Here is a 21,759-nt window from a genome sequence, read left to right as displayed (position 1 = left end):
GCAATACCACTGATACCCTCAGCAGTGCTGTTCCTGCAGTGAAAAAAGAGCATTTGCTCCAAGGATGGAGATTCAATTTTTCAAAGCACTAACAGCAGTTCCATGTGATACTCTCATGCTGCCTGCCCTGAACTCTTACCCACATCTGTGCATCTCCTGAGTTACTGGATCTGCCTTGCTGGGGGGCTCAGGTCGTGCTGCACGAGCCAGACAGGCACTGCTGGGGCTGGGATTAACAGGAGACCAAAGGGAAGGGCTGTGCTGCCAGCCACGCACTGAGCAGGGCGGCCGTGCTGGGGACAGGGACCTGCGGGGAAGGAGGTCACTGCCTGTGGGAACAGCAGGCATCCCAGGGGTAGCCAGAGGGAGCAGCTTTGGCCCCTCCATCCCTGCTCGGAGCTGCACAGGTACCTGCTCCCCTGCAGGATCCAGGGAAGCTGGCGGCATCCCATGGGTGCAGGGGTCAAGCATTCAGACTGGCCCCCGAGCTCAGCCACTGGCTCCTGCCACGAGCCTGGCTGGGCACTCGCTGTCCTGTCCTTGACTGACACATCTGTAAAACACTTCATTTTCATGGTTTATGAAGATATTGTGGTGTAAAGGATCGTCTTGGAAGTTAAAATAACCAAAAGCCAGGCGGTGCCACAGGGTCAGCACATCCCTGTGCAGGAGTCCTGTGGTGTTTGGCCCTCCTGTGACTGAATGCTTAATTAGATGCTAAATTGACAAGTAAAATACTGACAATTAAAATAGTAGATATGCAACTACTGGTAACAAGTGAGTGCTGGAGAACAGAACCGGGATGTGATGACCCAGTGCTGCTGCTGACAGGCTGAAACTCAGCAGGCAGCAAGTTTTTGGTCCCTCTGCCTGGTATCTGGGTTGACACCCAAAACACGGAATATTGTTTGCAGTGAGTTATGGTTCAAAGCTGCACCCACAAAGACATGGTAGAAGTGTTTCCATTTCAATCCATTGGAAACACCCTGGTCAGCCACAACTGAAGATTTAAAGCCCCTCCCAGGATAGTGAATGTGAGTAACTCAATGGATTCATCCCCATGAGCTTGGGTGAAGGAATAATATTAAAGAAATTCTGTTTTCTATCAAATCTTTCTAGTCCATTAGGACTTATTCAGGCATTCCACTTTCATTACAGTCCATGGTTTCTGAAATTTCATCCTGGGATTTTCTGTCAACTGTTTTTGAAGCACTGGACTGGGGAAGGAAGGCTATGAGGAGGCATCTTTTAGCCTGTAGAGGTTTTTCTTCCTCTTTTAAAGAGAAAATTCCCATTGTGTAAAATGCCTGAACGAGGAAGTCTGGGGGCTCTGGACAAGCCTGCTCAGCCAGTTAACAACAGATTGCTTTCATTGCTTGGGCATGTCGCTGATTAATCTGCTGCTGAGCTCTGGAGGGGCTGGATGAGGCTGAGAGTGCTGGAAACCAGCCCCGGTTCATTACTGGGGGTGAGCACAGAGGTCAAGCGCCCGCGCCCCGCTGATTGGGCACCTTGCGCTCAGTGCATGTCCTGGGAGCAGCCCCTGACATCTTTGATTTTTCCCACACACAAACTGTTGGTACTAGATGTAATCTGGGAATGAAAGGGCTGTGGACGGGATGATTGGGGACAGCTGCTCCCCAGAGGCCCCCCCGCTAAATACCCTCTGCTTTCCATGGCCTCAGGACAGGAGAGGTGTCAGGCTACAAAGAGGCACAGATGGAAGTGAACAGGATTAAGCAGCACTGATTAACTATAAGTATTTTTTCAGTAATGTAATGGCACTTAAACAAAAAGGGGAGGTGGGGATAAAGGAGGGAGGATATGTCCTCAGCAGCTCCCATCCGTCCTGAGAACGAGCAAGCTGTGACTGGGCCGGGTCACCTCTGTCTGTGGGTCCTCCCTGATGGACATCACTTGGCTTCAAACAAAATGGGGGTCTGTCCCTGCTCTGCCTCCCCTGATTCAGTGATTAGGAGAAGAAGACACGTCCTGTTGTACAAATAGACCTCGAGCCCACTCCAGTGAGCAGCGATGCCTCTGGCAGGTTTTGGCTCAAGTTTATGCAGTGCAAGAGATTTCCATTTTTTAACTAGAGTGCACCAGCATTTTCTCATTTCTTCTGCAGGCAGTGGTGATTGCAGCAGCTGTTCATAGATTCCCTGCTGGCTCTCCTCTGGTGGTAAAGGCCACGGGTGGGGAAATTCCACTGACCTCTAAGTGGAAAGACTTCGCTGACCACACAGGGCTCTCACTTTTTTTTTTAATCAAATCTGAGATATAGTAAACATGGATGAAGCGTGAACACAACTTAGCCGTGATTTTCCTCTGATATGAATGGATGACAATCAATTTTTTACAGTTGGTTACCTTGACACAATAGCAAGAGCTCTTAGGAGGTGTAAAGGTACATTGGAAAGGATGAGTTGAAGAATCCACGAAGTTGTGATCAGAGATCCATGGAAGGAGTTCCTGATGTGCAGGATAACTGAGCTGGTTTCTGATGTTTTGATTAATCTGTGTCACCTAGTGGGCTTTGGCTCAAACCAACAGTTAATTTTACTTAACCTAAAATGCATGTTTTCTGCTGGCTGTTGTTTGTCTGTCCTCTCAACTGCTTTCTCAGCGCTCATGAGGTTCTGCAGCACTCTGACTGTCAGCAAAACCTGATATCAAAGCAGTGATGCTGTGTCTTATTAAATTTGTATTTTCTATTTCAATTCTCCTCACCCCAGTTACAGTTGAATACCCAGTTAAAGCTGAAAAGTGCTTTAATCTTCCAGTACGGGGAGGTCTTGTGCTTTCCCACCTGGAGTAATGGGAGCAGTGAGGAGATCCAGGAATCCTGGATCAGGCCCCCTCACCATGGATTTTATGCACTCAGTTGCTTCTGCTGCTACCAAACCTTCCTTGCACTTCACCATGTACTTAAGGGCTGCATAAATAAGGCTGAGCTAATCCAAAAGAGAAGGAATTTCCAACTCCATTAACTTTTACTGTAACCTGAGAAAACGCTTTCCAGATTGTTTGTGGGCAAATTGCTCTTGCTAATGGCCAGAGTGGAGCTGGAAATATTGCCTTTCCTACTGCCGCCAACCCCCTGCCTGCTCACAGCCAGCCCTCACTCTGCAGCCCTGATTCTGAGCACAGGAAAAAGGGGAGCCAGAGTTACAAGTGAGATATTTAAACTTCTGCAAGGAATGGGTGTGCTTTAACCAGGGTTTTCTTCATTTCTCCTACAAAAGCAGTGGTTCTGTACCTGGAGCAGGGGAGATCGGGAGATCTACTTAGAAATAGGACACTTCCAGTCTGATAAAATGGAATTTAGTTTAAAAAGTCACCATAAACATGTGGATGCCAGCACTGCCCCTGAAATGCCAGCGAGCTTCTGTCTCGGCCATTTGCCCAACGCTCCCAGCTTGTGAGGTGATTTTGGGGCTTGTGGGGGTGATTTTGGGGCTGAGGTATCCAGTTAATGGGAGTTAGACTGCCAGTACCTTCACCCTGCCTTCACTGGCAAATAAACATCAGCCAGTAATGACAGTCCATCTGTTCTCCTCTGTGCAGGAGCATGGGACCCAGAGAAGCTGTGGCTGCTCCATCCCTGGAAGTGTCCAAGGGCTTGGAACACCCTGGGATAGTGGCAGGTGTCCCTGACATGGCAGGGGGCAGAGATGAGCTTTCAGGTCCCTTCCAGCCCAAATCATTCTGTGATTTTACAACCCACTGAGGCACATTTCTGAGCCGCAAGCTGGATACTGTCAGGGTACAGGCTCCTTCTGCAGCTCCTTTCTGATAATGGCATCATTTTCCTGCCTGGTGGACAGAGCAGGTGGTACTCGTTTTTAACAAATTTTTTTTTTTACTATTGTCTAATTTTATATTGACATATTGACATGGAAAGTACAATTTTGTAGCCCGTTAATTAACCTCTTTTTTTGGTGTCCATGGAAACAGCTAATCAAGTAAAACTGCAGTATTTCAACAGAGCAGATACAATTTCATTCACATCCTGCTGGCTCTGCTGGCTCTGTGAAGGATGACAGTGGTGTGGATCTCTGGCCTCCATTTCCCAATGAGATACCCCAGCATGGATGGCATTTCATTACACTCATTACACAGTAACATCGTGGTTCTCAAATAAAATGTTAACACAGGGAATGAGCTGCTCCCTCGGGGACAGGAATGTACAATGAGAGAAACTTCCAAGAGGAGAAGAGTGCTGTTTTCATGAACTCAAGTGCTGCACTTGGAAATGGGTAATAATGGCTGGTTTGATTCTGTGTTTGTACATGAAGCCAAAACTTCACCCTGAAGCTGTTCAGCCAGCACCGGAAATTGGTTTCTTACAGCAACTTCATTCAGCTGCACCCTTACTTTGGATGAAATTTTTAGATAAAGCTGATTTAAAATAGTCTCCATCATCTTTTTTTATAATTACACCTGTGAAAAAAGTCTGAATCCCTAAATCTGCCATGGCTGTGAATATTTCCTAATTCTTTATACTTTTATTGGCTATAGTGGGAAAATGTTGCCCTCACAACTTTAAGTCCTGACCTTGTTTCTTCATGCTGTGCACAAGAGGAGTAAAGGAATTCAGAAGTGGTACAACACAGAGTATTTCCATGTCTTGTCCTCTTGGATTATGTCAGTGGGGAACAAGGAGGTTTGATTTAGTTCCCTCAGTATCTTTAACTTTTGCCTGCAAATGAGCACAATGACTTGCTTGGAAACCATTTGCACATTGTGATAGTGAAATACAAGTCAGCAAAGTCTCCTGGAGGTGAATCTGCACGCATCAGCCATCAGGAATCCGGCATTATGCCTCAAAAAAGGGCTTTTACTTTGCAGGTGGGTCCTGTCCATTTCTCCACAGGTCATGGTAGAGATTATGTTTTAGGTCAGCAGCCTGATGAGGAGTGGCCCTGCCAGGTGAAGGAATGCCAGATGGCCTTTTTTCTCTACTTGACACATTATGAAAGCTGAAAGAAAAGCATTTGGAGCTGTCTTGGATTGTTGAGAGTTCGTGGGGTAAACAGGACTAAACATGCTATGCAGTCTGTGAACAAACCCCAGCAAAATTAGTTCTGTACCAAGCAATCCCATTTTTCCACTCTTCCAGCAGATCCTGGCAGTTATTGTTTAATGTAGCTTGGCAGAGTATGAAAAGGCCTGCTCTCCAAACAAGACCCCACCTAATTGTTTACCAGCATCTCCTTTGCTCTTTCTTATAAGTAGAGGCAGCTTCCCCATTTTTTCTGCCAAATGAAGAAAGCATTGAAATAACTCCTATGGATAGGTTTGGCCTCCCAGAGATTTCCAGGGAAATACTGGATGGTCCCTGCCCTGCATGTTTTTTGTAACCAAAGGGCTCCAAATGTGGCGTGCAGGTGCTGGGCACTGCCATGGGAAGAACTACTGAAAGCTGGAAGGTGAGAAGAAACCAGTCTGGTGAGAATCATGGTTTTTTTAGACTGAACTCAAGTTCATCTGGCAGTACTTGGCAAAAATATTAATGGCCAAAAGACTTAAAAATTCAGACATTCTTATTATTGTTATTTTCCCTCTTCTTCTTGCAAAACTTTTGTCAAACTTTTTTGGTCCTTATTCTACGCATTTGTGAGCCGTCCATCTGTTTCCCTCACTTTCTCTTTCTGAGTGGAGGGTTGAGAGGCTGGCAAAGAGATAGACTCCAGATGTCAAGGGAAAAAAAAGGGAAAAAATCCCGAGAACTGATCCCACCAGTGAATGTTCTGAATCAATGGACTCCATAGTCTAAGAGCCCGAAGAGCTCTGCTCTAACAAAGGCATTATCTGTGCCAGGAGCAATCCTGCCCCACTGTATTTGTGCTCCAAGCTTATTCATATTCAGAGGAAGTGCCCTGGGTCGGTGAATGCTCGGGTCCATAACCCCAAGGTCAGGTTTAATTGCTCTAAAAGGTGGCACATGGCAATGAATGAGCTCTAATGATTTAGATAGTATCTATTTCACATCAAGAAGTTTCCACTCTGAGCAGACCCTAATCGAAAGCAATCTGAAAATTAGAGAAAATAAAAACCATGCCCACAATGACCTAAATACCTATTTCCTTGAATTTTATGCCCTAAATAACCTAATTCCTGGGGAGTTTAATTTTTCCCTTCTGCTAAATATACAATTGCCTGGGAGAAATGATTGGTCATAATCAAGGTTTTTAAAGCTGCAACTGTTAAAATATTATCGTTCTACTAAGAATTTTGAGGGGAAAGCAGCCAGTGTAGAGGGAGGGAGTGAATATCCCCAGGCTGTCAGAGTGAATGCCCATGGCAACTCTGCTCGTGCAGTACCGCCTCCACTTTTTTATTTATGTGCAAGTTTAGATTTTATATATGATTTGCATATTTATATATTTCTGTATATGGGGGTGTTTACATGTGTATGTGTATATATACACACATTGTGTGCCTTTACATGTGTCCAGTGTGTGTACGTGTATTTCGGTTTATATACTTATATATTTATATATGTTTAGATACGAGACACGCAGTATCCTTAGTTTCACCTCTTGCTTTCACAAATAAACAATGATTTATTTTTTTAGAGAAGAGCATGGCTCTTTCTCAGCCTCACAGAGGGAGAAGCAAAGGGGAGGCCAGTGCAGGAGTGGTGGCAGTGACCAGGACTGGCCCCACGTGCCCGTCAGGAGTGATGTGCTCACATCCCCACGGCTCTGAGCCGTGCTTGTCTCTCCATGTGTGCACTGCCCCTTTGCCTCTTTAGGCAAAACGTGCGTGAACTCTGTGGTCAGCGCGAGGCTGCCGCGTGTCCGCAGCTGGACCACAGAGCACAGGATGGCTGGGGTTGGAACACACCACTGAGGTCATGCAGTCCAGCCCCCTGCTCAAGCAGAGCTCCCCAGGTGTGTCACTCAGGGTTGTGTCAGACAGGCCTGGATACCCCCAGTGAGGAGGACTCCACACCCTCTCTGGTCTCTGCTCCCATGCTCGGTCTCTTGCACATTAAACAAGATCTTCCCGGTGTGCAGGTGGAACTTCCTGGGCAAACTTCAGTTTGTGCCTCTTCCCTCTTGTCCTGTTGCTGGGTACCCCTGAGCAGAGCCCAGCTCCAGCCTCTGACACCCTCCCTGCAGTCACTTACATGCACTAACAAGATCCCCGGTGGGGATATTGATATATATTATTTACGATTCCCCAATAAAGGGAAATGTCTGCTGAAGAGCTGCTGCAGACTTCCCAGGTGTGTTCAGGTCACTGTGGCACATCAGGCATCTCCCACTCAGCCACTGCCAGCAGGATCAGGACAGCAGCAAGCTTTCCCCAGTGCTTTGTCACATATCAAATACAAACCCAGCCTGAACCGACCCTTCTGGACATGCTGTGCCCTGAGTAACTGGGTGCAGTGCCTAAACTTGGTCGGGGAAATCCCAGGCAGTTCACCCTCTAGTCAGGCACACAATCCTACACCCATCCATCTCTGCAGGGGCCATGGGATGTGGTTTGCAAGCAATTAACATATTGAAGTATTTGTTTGGAAAAGCGAGTGATTTCTTTATGACCTTGAGCCATCAAAGACTAAGTATGCAACTAGTTTTAGCTGCAGTGAGGTATTTAAAGTCAAGCATGTGTTTTAGGGCTTTGATAAAGCAGGGCATAGCAGAAACAAATTTGAAAATAAAAAAATATAGAGAGAGTGGAGGGGAAAGTAATTTCAGACTGCAGCCCTGCCATTTTTACAGGTTACTCACATTACACAGATCTTTTGCTTAACAACACAGATCTCACGCTTAACATGCCATGATTGCCTGTGCATGGACAAAGCTGCTCATGCTCTGCCCTGGGGCAACGCTGGCAGAGCCCAGGCTGCACCAACCCCTGCTGTGCTCAGCCCAGAGCGATGCAGTTCGGGGTAGGGGATGCTGCAGAAGAAGATACCCAGTTTATGTTGCCTTCAGGTACAGGTGGAGCAATGTCCGGTTTAAATTTGAATATCAGTTTCAGCAGAGGAAAATGATAACCAAATGACCATTATGAACTGGCACAGGGTGCCCAGAGAAGCTGTGGCTGCCCCTGGATCCCTGGCAGTGTCCAAGGCCAGGCTGGATGGGGCTGGGAGCAGCCTGGGATAGTGGAAACTGTCCCTGCCCATGGCAGGGGCTGAAGGAGATGAGCTTTCAGATCCCTCCAGCCCAAACCAATCCATGATGATTCTATAATTATAACTATAAACAGCCTTAGGGGCACAAATAGTGACATAGAACTTACCAAGCAGAATTTCACATTTATTCATTTTCAAATTAGTAGGATTTAAACTTTCAACAATTTTTCCAGAAGGCTCAACTGAGGGGAAGAAGAAGGCAGTGGCTTATGTGCTAAACTAAAAAGACCTCGCAGGTCTCCACGGGGACCCTGAAGACTCAGAACTGGGAAATGTGTGCACATCCTGGCTGACTTCTGGAGGAAGCCAGAGGGACCCCAGTCCTGCAGTGATCACCCCTATGCCCAGCTGTGTGCTATGTGCACAGTGGGGAACAAGACAATCCACTTTTTTCAGTGGTATTTAATAATTTTCTCACAGTGTTTCGTCATGTTGAATCTTACACTTGTTGCTATTTCTTCTCACCTGTGTAATATCTTGGTATTGTTGCTTCTTTCTTTATGGCTCTTCTAATATAACGCGTTAGGGAAACACAAACAGAAAGAGGAACACAATCCCTCATAGGTGAAAGGCTTTTCTTTACATAGAGATAGGAGCATAGGGGACAATTAAGAGCCTGGAGAGGCACATGCCCTGGTCTGTGTGAAATGACAGTCCTGGGTCTGAGTGTCTTTCCTACAGACCGTGGAGCAGCAGTCCCTGGGTGGGGAGGATGCTGCTGGTGAGCGCAGCGTGAGCCTGTGACTCCAAAATGTGAAAAACGGGGCCATCCAACCACCCTGCTGTGCTAAATGTCCCTCTCTTCCTTACTCTGCTACCATCCAGGCATCTTGTTGCAAAATGGGGACATTTTAAACTATAACTTGCCTTTGCTGAGCTATTGATCCTGTTTGTGTCTGAGATTTTGGAGTTTCCCAAATACAATAAGTGTGTTTACATGCAGTAGTCAGAGAGGAAATTACATGTGAAAGCACTCAATAAGGAGATGGTATTTTGTTGCAGTGTTCCATAAACCTTGTGTTTACATGGGGTTTTTAAGGAGAATTCAAAGCATATCTCCTTTTTGTGATGCATCAACAAGCATATCAAATGATTGTTCAAAAAGCTTGTGCTTTGTGCAGAAATAGAAACCAAATGGCTGAGTAATTTCCAAGAGGAAAAAAACCCAACCTGCTACAGCAATTCCATGGTCTATTTAAAACTTCTTTATAAAACCTTTTAAATAATAAAACTCTACACTCCCAATTAAAAATCCTACTGGCTTTTTGGGTTCATGTTTCTAAATATTCGACATCGTAGATATTCGACATCGTAGGGCCATTACAGGGACAGCATTTTTCCCCACTCCAAAGTCTGCTCCTTTCTCTTCTGCAGCTGCTCCTCAGCCCTGAGCCTTTCCTTGATGTGTTTCTGGTGCCATGGGACATGTCCCATGTCCTCGGCACAGCTTGGGAAAGACAGCAGAGGGGAGGGAATTCAGTGTAGAGGAAGCTGAAGAAGGAAAAACCCAGTTTATGTTGCCTTCAGGTACAAGCAGAGCAATCATTTAATGTAATTAGTTTATATCTTCACCATGAAGATATAAGTCAGTTTATATGTTCAGCAGACCTTGCACTGACAGCTGCTGCAAGCAGATGAGGAGGTCGCACTCTCACAGGTGTCATGTTCCACTTGAACCTCCACATTCTGAGTTGTCAGTCCCCAAATTTCCAGCCACCTCCTACTTTTGACTTCACCCCTTTGCTTGGATGTACCAGGGTTGCCCAAAACCCCACAGACCCAGTGCTGGTTGTAGTAATCAGAGGAAACTTTAGTGATTTCAGTCTGGCATATGGTTCTATGTTTAATGCTGTCTAATGAAAGCTGCTTGTGTACACACACAGTTTATGCCATATTTTTCCAATTACTGCCCTACAGCTGATCACTCTCAAATGGAGCTCTGAGTCTGGGTGGTGGTAGCTCAAGGCACACAGGCTCCCTGCACGCACTTGTGATATGCTAAAACCTGTTACTGACAGAGCTGCCTTGTTGATGGTTTTCTTTTGCAGGAGGCCTGGCTGCTTAGATAAAGAGGAAGTGAGATGTAGTCCCAGAGTCAAACCCACAGTATTTACCTTGCTGAGGACTGTGTGATTCCCCCTGCCTGTGCAGGGATCTGCCCCAGGGTTCATGGGTGCTCCCTGATGCAGGCACAGCCGACAGCGCAAGCCAAGCTCCAGATGGACCTTGCAAAGTCATCTTTCCCAAGCTCCATCCTCACAAACAGCATGGACATGACTTGTTCCAGCCTTTCACATCCCCCAATTCCCCAAACCAGTGCCACGTGCCAGGCTCGGGTTAGGTTAACATCCCAATTTTCCATGTTGCTGGAGCTCCAGGAACATCATTCTGGTGGTCAAAGCAAGCTGCTCAGCCCATGCCATGTTTGTCTGCAAGGAAGTGGGATGTTTATGTTTATTCCAATTGATCCTGATGGATGACACTTTTGTTCCATTTAGCAGCTGCTTGGCCCATTTAATACCACAAAAGGAGATTAAGATCCAAAGTATGTACGGCTGTGTTATGAGTAACAGCCGTTTAATGGCAATAACAATGAATAACAATCACAAGTTTGGCTTTTAGCTGTTATTTTCTAAGGTTAGTTTGTTTTGCACACAAATAAATACATATCTATATATACTAAATGAATATACCTAAGGGCAAAGTGATGTATTTCCAGATAAACCATCCAACTGTTCTAGAGTTCTCAACCAAATCATTCTGGAAAATAGTGTCTAGGAAGCAGTATAGTGTGTCTTGTGAATCCATAGGTAGAGCCAAGCTCAAGAATTCCCCCATGGGGGTGTGCAGAAGGGCTGCAGCCCAATTGACCACCCAGGGATCCATCAGTCACAAGCAAACTGGCTCACAGGGAAGCTAAGCACACTTTTCCAGAAGGAGTGCCACTGTGTCCTGCCAGCCTGTCTTGGGTACATGGAATTAGCTGACGGGATGCTGGCAGAAACAATGCTCCAAGGAAGAGCAAATCTTTCACCAGCAGCAGCAATGACCCTGCTCCCTGCTGGAACTGCTCTATGGACAACACATAACTCCTGCCCCTGCTCACCTCCAGTGCCTGAGGCAGGGTCTGCCTTGGGAAAGGGATCTGGGTCAAGGTTTATCTCATCCAGCACAGTGTGGCTGGATTGGAGATCTGCAGGCCCAGAATAGTCTGTTTATTTACGCCTGTGCAGATCTATTCCGTGCACTTGATTCCTGTGACTTCCCAGGACAGGCGTGTGTGTGGGAAGTGCCTCGTCCAAGAAGTTACTGACCATTTGGGGCCAGAGGGGAGACCGTTTTCAGATGGAAATCTCCCTTGATTTCTGCATAAAAATAAATTACTGCTGACAAGGCAGCTGTAGTAGTCTGACCCCTTTTGTTACTGACTACACAATGAAGAAGTCCAGCCTGGCCTTGGACACTTCTAGGGATGGGGCATCCTGTGCCAGGGCCTCCCCACCCTCACAGGGAGACAATAAGAATTTTTCTATTGCAAGTCAGTGTGAGCTCTGTAGGAATCCAGGGGGATCCTACCTGGAATATACCCAGCAGGGCTCTGGAAGGAATAAGAGTGCAAAGCATTAGTGAGCGTCAGGAGCTTGATGGAAACAGGACTGCAACGAGGGCAGCAAGACGTGGTGCTTTGAGAAGCATCAGGCATGAGGACTGAGTCACTGCATGAGATAAACATCCCCATCTGATGTTGTTTCCTCCTCATATGCTACTGCACCCAGCAAAAACGTACTGAAAACAAACAGCAGTTTCTTCACTGCAGTTAATTGCTTTGCTTGGGTCTATTTAATTCCCTGCTCAGTTTTAAGCATTGGACAAAAAACCCCAAGTCTTGATATTCTCCTTGTTTCAAATAGCAGGTCTTATTTAAGAAGTGTTTGTGCAATGCTCTCAGGCACAGGGTGGGATTGTTGGGCTGTCCTGTTCAGGGACAGGGGTTGGATTCATTGGTCCTTGTGGGTCCCTTCCAGCTCAGGATATTCCGTGATTCCATGGTTCTTCTGTTACTCAAATCCCATTTGTGTCATTGCTCAGAAGATGGAGAATCACAGCATTCTTGGTGATTCAGTTTCCCCTTCTGCACATAGCTCAGACAGAAAGCCATGACTCTGAGGGTCACACATCACTTTCTCTTTTGACCTTTGTGTCTGGTGCTGGAAGCTGGTGGCCCAAAGAGCCATCAGCAACTTCCTGAAGCAGTCCTGGATCAGGGTGGGTTGTTGCTGGGGATTTAGAAAGGCATTAGAAAGAATCACGGATTAAATGTGCAAATAGTCAGTTTAAGGTGGTTTTCAAATGCCCCCATGATAGACAAGCTGCAATGGAAGCATCTGGCAGGGAAACAGTGTCTTGGAGAAATGGAGGTATGTGACTGGGGAAAAAGAAAGGTTCCCTTTGTCTCAAGAGCAGAAAAGTCACCGAATGTGATGAAGGTTTAATCCCTGCAGATGGTCTTTAGCCACAGCATCTTTATTCACTCCTCAGCAGCATCTGTCAAAGAGTTGTCATCACTGCTGATGCCAAAAGCCAGGCAGGGAACGATTTATGCAAACCCCGCTCAAGATAACAAGCTGGTTAATGGTGATACTCCCTGTCAGCAGCCACCTACGCTCAGCCTGACAGTTCCCTTTCGGGGGCTGGGGAGCTCTTATCCACTGTGACAGGGCCCCACGGGTGGAATGTGGGGAACAAAAGCCCCACACAAAGGAGCACTTTGGGGCTGGAGCGTGTCTGGCTTCCCCAGGCTTCCAAGAGGCCACACAGTGACGGCGGATGATGAGGCTCTAATTAATATTTCATTCTCAGAGTGAGTTATCCCTTGGGGGAAGTTAAAGGTTTGCACATTTTGAGGCAAAGTACCCAGGCTGGTGATCCCGAATTAAGAAAGCATGTTGATAGGAGCTGCTGCAGTCTTTAACCCTGGGCAGGGGACATGTAAACCATACAGCATTAGTGCACATTTTTAATTGTATAACATGTTCTAGGTCCTATTTTAAGGTCTGTGCCAATAAATTCATACGTAAGTGCTGCTAGAAAACCTTCACCCCTTCTTCCCTTTCTGTCTCCTCTGCATTCAGGAATCTGATATTCCATATTGTGTCGAAGGTTTGTTTTCCAAACCAACCCACCAAATATGTTTTATGACAGCAATCAAATGAAGTAGCTGTGGGCTGGAACTGCTGAGTTCAGCAAAGAAAGGGGAAAGAATGACCAGTTCTCCTCCAGTGGAGGAGAGTTTCTACTGGCAGCAAGTGCAAGGAGTCTGGATACAGCAGGGTGGTGGGTCATCCAGCCTGCAGGGAGAAGGGCAGGGGGCACACGGTGTAGGGGTGTCCAGGTGGGACACACTGGGAACAGCAGCCATGGAATCCCATCAGTCATTACCAGCAAGGAGTGACCATGTAAAGGAAGAAGCCGTGTCACTCACCACAGGCATCATCTTTAGGGTTCTCTGTCCAAGGGAATGGGAGAAGAAAGGCAAAACAGGAAGGAAAGGGAAAAGGAAAGGGAAAGTGGACCAAGAATGAAGGTGTGTGGGAGAGACTACGCAAACAGGCTGATGCTAGAAGCCCAACACACAAGTCTGTGTTGCCTCCCTGACCGAGACAGCACTGACACCAGGCCCTGCACAGCCACGTGCTCCCCACAGACAGCAGGAGGGCAGGGTCTTCCTGAAGGCACAGTGGGTTTTGTGGGACCACAAAGCAGTACCTGCTAAAGAGCTGTGGCCATAGCAGCGGTCTGGCCCACAGTGCCCACTGCCCAGCTAATGGTGAGAAATGAGTGGAGAACTCTTCTGCAGTCCAGTCAAAGATGAATCACCACAGAGCCCTGGTGACCTCAGGAACAAAGGATTCCCCTTGGGCTGCTAAACAGAGCTCATAAAAGGAGTAGAGTAAACACAAAGACTTCCAAGATGTGTCACCTAATTGACTCCTAAGTGACTGCTAATTATTTGGTTGAGTTGAAGGTGAGAGGAAGACACATGGTCACACATTCTGCAAATACCTGCAGCGTGTGATGGGAGGAGTGAGCCAGGAGCAAGCCCAGTGAGCCAGGGAATGAGCCAGGGAGTGAGCCAGGGGGGTGGACAGCCCCAGGCTGGTCCGTGCCTCTCCTTGAGGAGGAGCACACTGTGGAGCTCAATGTTTAGCAAATACAGTGAGCTGGGGCACAGAAGTATGTGACAGGAGAATGACCTAAAAGTGAGTCTCAAAGTGCACCTTCCCCACAGGCTGGAAACAGAAGGAAATCCAATTAATTATAATTATTACGCTTTTAAGAGAAGAGGAGAAGAAGGCTTTCTCTTGCGATATGCAGAGAAAAACTTCAAAATAGTTTACACAAATGCTGTGAGTTCTGTGGGGCAGGCACTCCAGATCCGTGGCAGATGGTAATGGAAAGAAGGGCGCCTGCAGCGCGGGATGGCATCGGGCCACTGCTGGAAGCAGCACACACTGCCCGCTGCCCACGCAGAGCCTGCCCCGACCGGGGGAAAGATGAATGTGGGGTCTGTGAGACTAAGGTGTGGTTGTGCCAAATGTCTCAGTTTGAGCGATTCTTGTCAGTTAAAAGACAGAAACAGGAGAAACACAAATGTTGTGAGTAATGGTTTACCAGGAGCAGCCAACAGCCTCTCTGCTTATGTGTGACAGAAAACACTTCCCCGGCCAGGGCATCCTTTGCATATTGAGCAGCACTTTTGCGAATTCCCAGTTGCCAGTCACTGCAAAAGTAATCCCTAAGGTGAGCCGATTGTCCCACACGGGCACTCAGCCCCTCTGCCAGCCCCGGGCTCCTGCACAGGGAGGCTGGCACAGCCGCTGTCCCCCCGTGTCCCTGGATGGGACTGGCAGCTCTGCGCTGGTTTTCCAGCGCACGGTTCCTCCCGGCTGCAGCATCCAGGCTCTGCGGCGTGTGACTGCCCGGGATGGGTGCCCTGGCTGGGTGCCCTGGCTGGGTGCTCGCTCTCACCCGTCACAGCGCATCCTCAGCCGGTGATCCTTGCGGGTGCCGTCCAGCTCGGGATATTTTATGCTGAGCCAGGGCTGCTCGCGTGTCTCCGAGCCTCGGGCGGTGCTCGGGAGGCTCCATCCCAACGGGTCCCGTTTTGCCGGCTGCGGCTGTTTCTGAGCTGTGAACTCCCCCAGCTGGCGATCGCTCGATATCGCCACCAGCCCCCTCGCCCCGCCCGCAGGGTCCCTGCGAGGCCGCGCTGCCGGAGCTCCCCCGCAGCCGCGGAGCCGGGGCTGAGCCGGGGCTCTGCGGGGACAGGCGCTGCCCGAGCCGCCGCAGCGAGCGGTGCCACCCGTGTGGGACACACCAGCTGTGTGGGACACACCAGCGCCTCTCTGCAGGTGTCATGGCTCGGTTGGAACACCGGGATGCTGGACGGGAATGCCGGGAGAGCCAAATCCCCCTGTTTCTCTATCAAACCTCAATCAATATCCATGAAGGAATATCACACTCAGACTGCTTTTGAATTGAAGGGGACACAGCCACAAAACCTGGCCTGTGACACACTTTTCAGGTCTCTTGCATCTTCTTTTGGGCTTTGAGCGTAAGAGCGTAGAAAACACATCACTGACTATCCCTGATGGAGCTGCAAGAGAGCTGGAGAGGGGCTTTGGACAGTGGCATGGAGTGACCGGACAGGGGGAATGGCTTCCCACTGCCAGAGGGCAGGGTTAGATGGGATATGGGGAAGGAATTCCTCTCTTCGAGGGGGGTGAGGCCCTGGCACAGGGTGCCCAGAGCAGCTGTGGCTGCTCCTGGATCCCTGGAAGGTTTCAAGGCCGGGTAGGATGGGGCTTGGAGCAGCCTGGGACAGTGGAAGGTGTCCCTGCCTGTGGCAGGAAATGGAACAATATGAAATTTAAGGTCCATCCCATCCTAAACCATTCTGTGATTCAAAGATTGTACGATTCTATCCCATGGTGTCTTTGCTATCCCGTAAGCAATACAACCCGGCTGGGGTGTGAGGCCACACCAGATCCACCTTAAGAGGCCCCTGCCCCTTGGGGCCATCAGAGGGGAACAGGGAACTGAGCAGGCTGCAGCTGTCTCGTGCCACTGCCAGCTCACAGTGTCCAAGAGCAAGGAGCAGTGCGGGAGGTGGGAATGGCCTTGCATCAACAAAGGGAACTGCAGGTTGCACGTGACCCCAAGGGTCAGTCAGGAATAAATGGTGAGATGCTGCATGTTCCACCGAGCACAAAGAAGGGGAAAGGCTGGAGCACCTGGTGACCTCCAAGAGGGAGGAAGCAGAGGGAAGCAGGCATGTAGGTGTGTCCATGGGAGGTAGATGATGTGCTGGGCCTGTGGGTGGACACCTTTGGGTGGACTGTGAGGTATCTTACTGGGACACTCAAGGCCATGGCCAATTGATCAGGGCTTCTCGTGGTGCTGTAGCAAGCGCAGGTGTGTAAGGGGGTGGGTGACAGATGAGACAGAGGCAGAGGAGCCACTCCCTGTCTGTCCCAGCTGTGGGTCCATGCTTGTTCCTTCACCCACCCTCAGGGACTCCCAGCTGCCTCCCTACCCCTCCTTCACCGACCCCACAAAAAGGCCAGGCCCAGGCAATTGTGTACAAAACCTGAAATAGTTTTACTTTGCTTTCTTTTTTTTTTTTTTTTTTCTTCTTTTTTTAAACTTTGCTCTAGGTTTACTTAAGATTTTGTGAAGTTGATACAAGAGCATTTGATATGAATCGGTAAATAAAACACCGTCATAGATAGATAGCCACGATAAACTTTGTTAGAAATGTACATGTCGCGAAAAAATAATAATACTAATAATAATAATCATAATCATAATAAAAAAAGCCGGCGCGACGCCCAGGCCGGCGCAGCCCTGGTGGCCCTGGTGGTGGCCCCGGTGGTCCTGGCACACGGTGGCAGGTGGTTCTGGTTCCCCGCAGGCGCCGCGCCCCGGTAATGTGTGTATATAAACAAAGCCCATAAGAAATGTACAAATATAAAAAGCTACAAACATTAATAAATTACATCGTCACAAAACACGGAAACACTCCACAAGGTGCTAGTAAAATAACTGTCTCCCTCCTCGTACAAGAAGTTACGCAAAGAGCTGGTACCGGCGGGCAGCGCCCGGAGAGACCCTCCCCCGTATAAAAACCCGGCGGTGGTTATTCCAAAAGCTATGTACAAGCTACATTCTAGGAAAAGGGGCCCGGGAGCGCGGGGCGGCGGGGGCTGCCTGAGGAACGCGCCCGCCACCTCCCCGCCCAACGCCTCGGCCTGTGGCCGAGTCCTGCGGTCTCCTCCTGCCACGTGGCCTTTGGCCCCTTCCTGCCCCTGGCTTTGCCGCCACACCGGCTGTGGCCGCCCACTCTGCCCGCTCGCCGGGCGGGAACAGGGGCCCAAGGCCCGGAGCCGGTGCCGGAGCGGGGGGCCCGACGCTCCTCGGTGGCCGAGATTAGTATTAACTTTTTGCGGCTAGTCGCTCTCAGCACTCTGAGAAAGGACATCTATATTAAAAAATATTTATAGCAGGATTCTGTACAGTCCGACCGCTGAAAGTTAAAGGGATTATTGTGGTGGTGGCCCAGAGCTGGGGCCACTAGAGCAGCAGCTTCCCGTTCCGGTGGATCTTCAGGATCTTGCCGAGCCGCTGCTTGGCCGTGGCCATCCCCTTCTTCGTGCGCTTCCCTGGAAGGAGAGCAGCGTTGGCGTGAGGACCCACGCCCACCCCACACCACCCCACATCACAGACCCTCCAGCTGCCTCCTGCCTCTATGGCCCTGCTGCCAGCCCTGCCCAGCACCTTCAAGGACACCCAGCAGCACCCCTCAGGGGCTACTGGCCACAGGACAGGGCTTGGCTGGGAGTACGGCCCCTGCAGAGCCAGCCCCGCTGAGCTGGGGGCACAGTGCACAGCCACCCCGATGGACATATCCACACCTGTTCTGGGGAGGCACAGCTCTGCCAGGCACCCTCCTGTCCCCGCAGCTCTGCTGGGCATCCCCCTGCCCCCACAGCTCTGCCAGGCACCCCCCTGCCCCCACAGCTCTGCCAGGCACCCCTCTGCCCCTGCAGTGCAAGCCCTGCTGCCCTGCGCCCTCACCTGCCCTGGCCCATTGCTCGTGGTCACCTGTTTGCCCACAGGGTGACAGTCCAACCCAGCCCCACCAGTGTCATCCTTCCCCTCAGGGAGAGGCTGCACACACACACACAGACACACACACACAGATACACACAGACACACGGACACACAGACACACACAGACACACACACACAGACACACACAGACACACGGACACACACAGACACACACACACAGATACACACAGACACACGGACACACAGACACACACAGACACACACACACAGACACACACAGACACACGGACACACACAGACACACACACACAGATACACACAGACACACGGACACACAGACACACACACACACACACAGACACACGGACACACAGACACACACACACACACACAGACACACGGACACACACAGACACACACAGACACACACACACAGACACACACACACAGATACACACAGACACACGGACACACAGACACACGGACACACACACACAGACACACGGACACACACAGACACACACACACACCCCCCACAGCTCCTGGGCACCTCTCTGACTTCCTGCACAGGAAACCTGCAGCACAGGAATCCTGAGCTCACGTGCTACCACAAGTCCTGGGACAAGCATTGCCCCAAGGATGCCTGGTCCCTCGCCCACCACACTGAGACCAACCCACACACCATCACATCTCCGTATTTCTCCTTGTCCTCTCCTCCTGCCGTGCCAGAGACATCACCCATCCTAGAGCTCCCTGATTCTGTGTCATCCCACCATCTCGTTCCACAGTGCCTCCATCACCCAGACTGGTGGACCCCATGCTCAGGACTCTCCTGTGCTCCATGAGGAGAAGCCCTGCCATCCCCTCAGAGCTTCCAGCTGTCCTAAGACCCTGTGGAGGAAGACCCAATGGTCCTCCACTCCCTGCTAGGTCAGCCTCTCGCTCCCTTAGCAATGACCCCTTCTCTCCTTTAAGGACAGAGCGATCTCAAGGGCAGGGTGGAATCCACTGCCTGGCCAGGTTCCCTGCACGATGCACTGCTGCACTGCCCAGCTCGCTGGCCACACCGGGCTCCATCAGCATCTGGATTTGATGGATCATCTTCCCGTTACATCTTCCACTGCCTTGGACCTGCTTCCCACCATTTTACCACAAAAGCACAATTCCAGGCAAATACATTCTTTCCACTCCAGCTCTGCAGAGAGCCACAGGTACCACCAGCTCCTGGCAGAACCCCAGCCCCTATCACAGGCTACACACATTCTCCCCTATAGCCCTCCAAGCTGCCATGCACTACCTCTAATCAGCTCCATTCGAATACCTGGAATTCAGGAAACATCTGCCACACTGCCTCACTTGTCACCAGGGCCTTTCCCAGTGGGATCACACACAACTTTCATGCTACGCAGTGCCTGTCCCACACACCTGCCTCAGTTACACCTCCTGAGCCAAGTTCAAGCGCAGAGCAGGAGATCCTAGCCCAGACTCCAGGACAGCCTCAGCTTTCTCATGCTTTCCCTATGGCAGACAGCAACCAACCTCTTCCTCTCTCCTGCCTTCAGCTGCAGCTGTGTTACTCCCAAGGTCTGATATTCCTCTGCTCGCTTGTGGCAACTCTCCAGAGAGATCTGCAGTGTGCCCTGCTCTACGTGTCCTGGGAGGAACGTGCTCAGCTACAGTCAGCACAGAGCTGGTCAACAACCACCACCACCACCACAGTGCCTGTCCCAGCCCTGGGCAGAACAGCCTTCACGATGCATCTTCCCCTGGACAAGGCGTCGCTGGAGAGGCCGGGATGTGACCCCGCAGTGCTCCTCGCAAGCTCGGGCCGTGCTTGGCGCTGCTCCTGCCATGGGATGCCTCACACCCTGCAACCAACAGCCCAGCAGAAGAACACCTCTTTGGCCCCCCAGTGCCAGGACAGTCAAGGCCACAGGCCCTGTCTCTGACTGGATCTGACTTGCATCCATACAGCTGCCCACGGCACACATGGCAGTGCAGGCCCTGCGGAAGGCACGGGGTACACGAGTGCTTCACCCTTCCCCACTCCTGCACCACAACCCCAGGCATTTCCTGGTACCTTTGGCGGAGGCATTGTTCTGCGAGGATGATGAGGGTCTCCTCTGTGTGAGGAAAACACCGGGTGCCATCGGCTGCGATCCCCTGTTAGGCTGGGCGACCCCAAAGGTGCTGGCCCCTGCAGTGTACTCGTGATCTGTGAGGCTGCTGGCCTGTGACTCCAGCTTCGGCTCGGGTGAGCTGCCTTCCTGAGCCGCTTTGCTTGCGTTGGGGGCTGATAGCTTCTTTTTGGTATTTTTTTTCTTCTTGCCTTTTTGTTCCTCCTTTAAAATGACAAAGATGAAGCTCAGATTAATCCCCAGGAGACCTTTAGCTAGGGCAAGGGCCAGCAGCGTTGCTTAGGGTCCTGATACAATGACACCCGCGGAGTTGGCCATGGACAAGCGCTCGGGGGCTGCTCCAACACCGTCTCGCTCACAGCTGCACACACACGTTTGCCTCTCGTGCCTCTATGTCCTCGCTCTGTGCAGGGCCTCCTCGTTCCTTAACAGCCAGCCGGGCCCACACCGACACTGCCCTGGCACAGCAGCGTGGTCAGCATGAGCAAATCTTTCCATCTTCCACAAAAACTGGCACCTCCTATCTTCAGGGATCTTCACACCCTTGCACAACAGCATGGAGGATATTGAACATCCCACTGATTCAGCCTCTGCTTCCTGCTAGGACACACACGTCATCTCCTGACCTGTAACTGCAGCTGGACATGCACACTGGGGCGGCAGCGGTCTGCCACTGTCCTGTGTCCCTTGTCTACTTTCAGTTCCTTTCTTCATGAAACCCTGCCACCATCCTCAAAGCTCTTCTACTCAGTAGTCCACAGAAGCCCAAGGCCACAACAACCTGCATCTCCACCAGCTTGCTGAGGTGCCTCACCAACCTCGCTCCAGCAGACCTTGTCACCTTAGCGCCTCACCACGTCAACTTTATGGGGCTTCTCTGACCCCCTCAGAGACTGGACACTTACCAAACATCCAAACTGCCACAGTTCCTTTCCTAAACTGACCCTTTGCTCACAGTTCATCAAATCTTTGGAAGCAAACCCTGACACTTGCCCAGCAGCCAATCTGCACAGACAGGCAATCACACCAGTCAGCCTCTCAAATACACGTCAAATACACTCCTTTGGGGCAGCCTTCTCCTATTCTACCCCAGCAGCCATTCTCACTCCTTCATCCTTCCCTGTGCTTTTGCTTTGTCCCTTGCTGCCCTGTGACGTGCTCAGGTGTGTTGGAACACCGCTGGGCTTGCATCCCATTTATTTCCCTGAGACTGCAGACCCTCGTGTCACTGGCAGGACCAAACACTGCTGAGGGCTGGCACAGCGCTATGCTCAGGCACAGCTCTGCTGCTGGGGACAGGGCTCTCCTTTCCTGACAGCTCCTCCTTCCCAA

General features: G+C 50.2%; 1 protein-coding gene across 2 annotated transcripts in view; it reads right to left on the bottom strand.

Annotated features, from left to right (window-relative positions):
- Window positions 1–16,792: 16,792 nt before the first annotated feature.
- The window catches only part of PHF2 (PHD finger protein 2), a 59,835-nt gene continuing 54,868 nt past the window's right edge, over window positions 16,793–21,759 (bottom strand). The window contains exons 21-22 of one of the 2 annotated variants that reach the window (XM_042026646.1): window positions 20,370–20,631; window positions 16,793–17,877 (exon numbers count right to left, since the gene is read on the bottom strand). In XM_042026646.1, coding sequence (XP_041882580.1) covers window positions 17,789–17,877; window positions 20,370–20,631 — 351 coding nt within the window. In that variant the 3' untranslated portion in view covers window positions 16,793–17,788. The remainder of the gene's footprint in view (window positions 17,878–20,369; window positions 20,632–21,759) is intronic. The other variant, XM_042026647.1, reaches the window with a different exon arrangement.

This window comes from Corvus kubaryi, unplaced genomic scaffold, assembly GCF_017639235.1.
Source record: "Corvus kubaryi isolate FWS band 111438036 unplaced genomic scaffold, C.kubaryi_AGA036_p1.0 37285, whole genome shotgun sequence".
NCBI classification, from domain to species: domain Eukaryota; kingdom Metazoa; phylum Chordata; class Aves; order Passeriformes; family Corvidae; genus Corvus; species Corvus kubaryi.
Note: the sequence above shows the minus strand (reverse complement) of the source record. Positions and strands in the feature narration are given on the sequence as shown.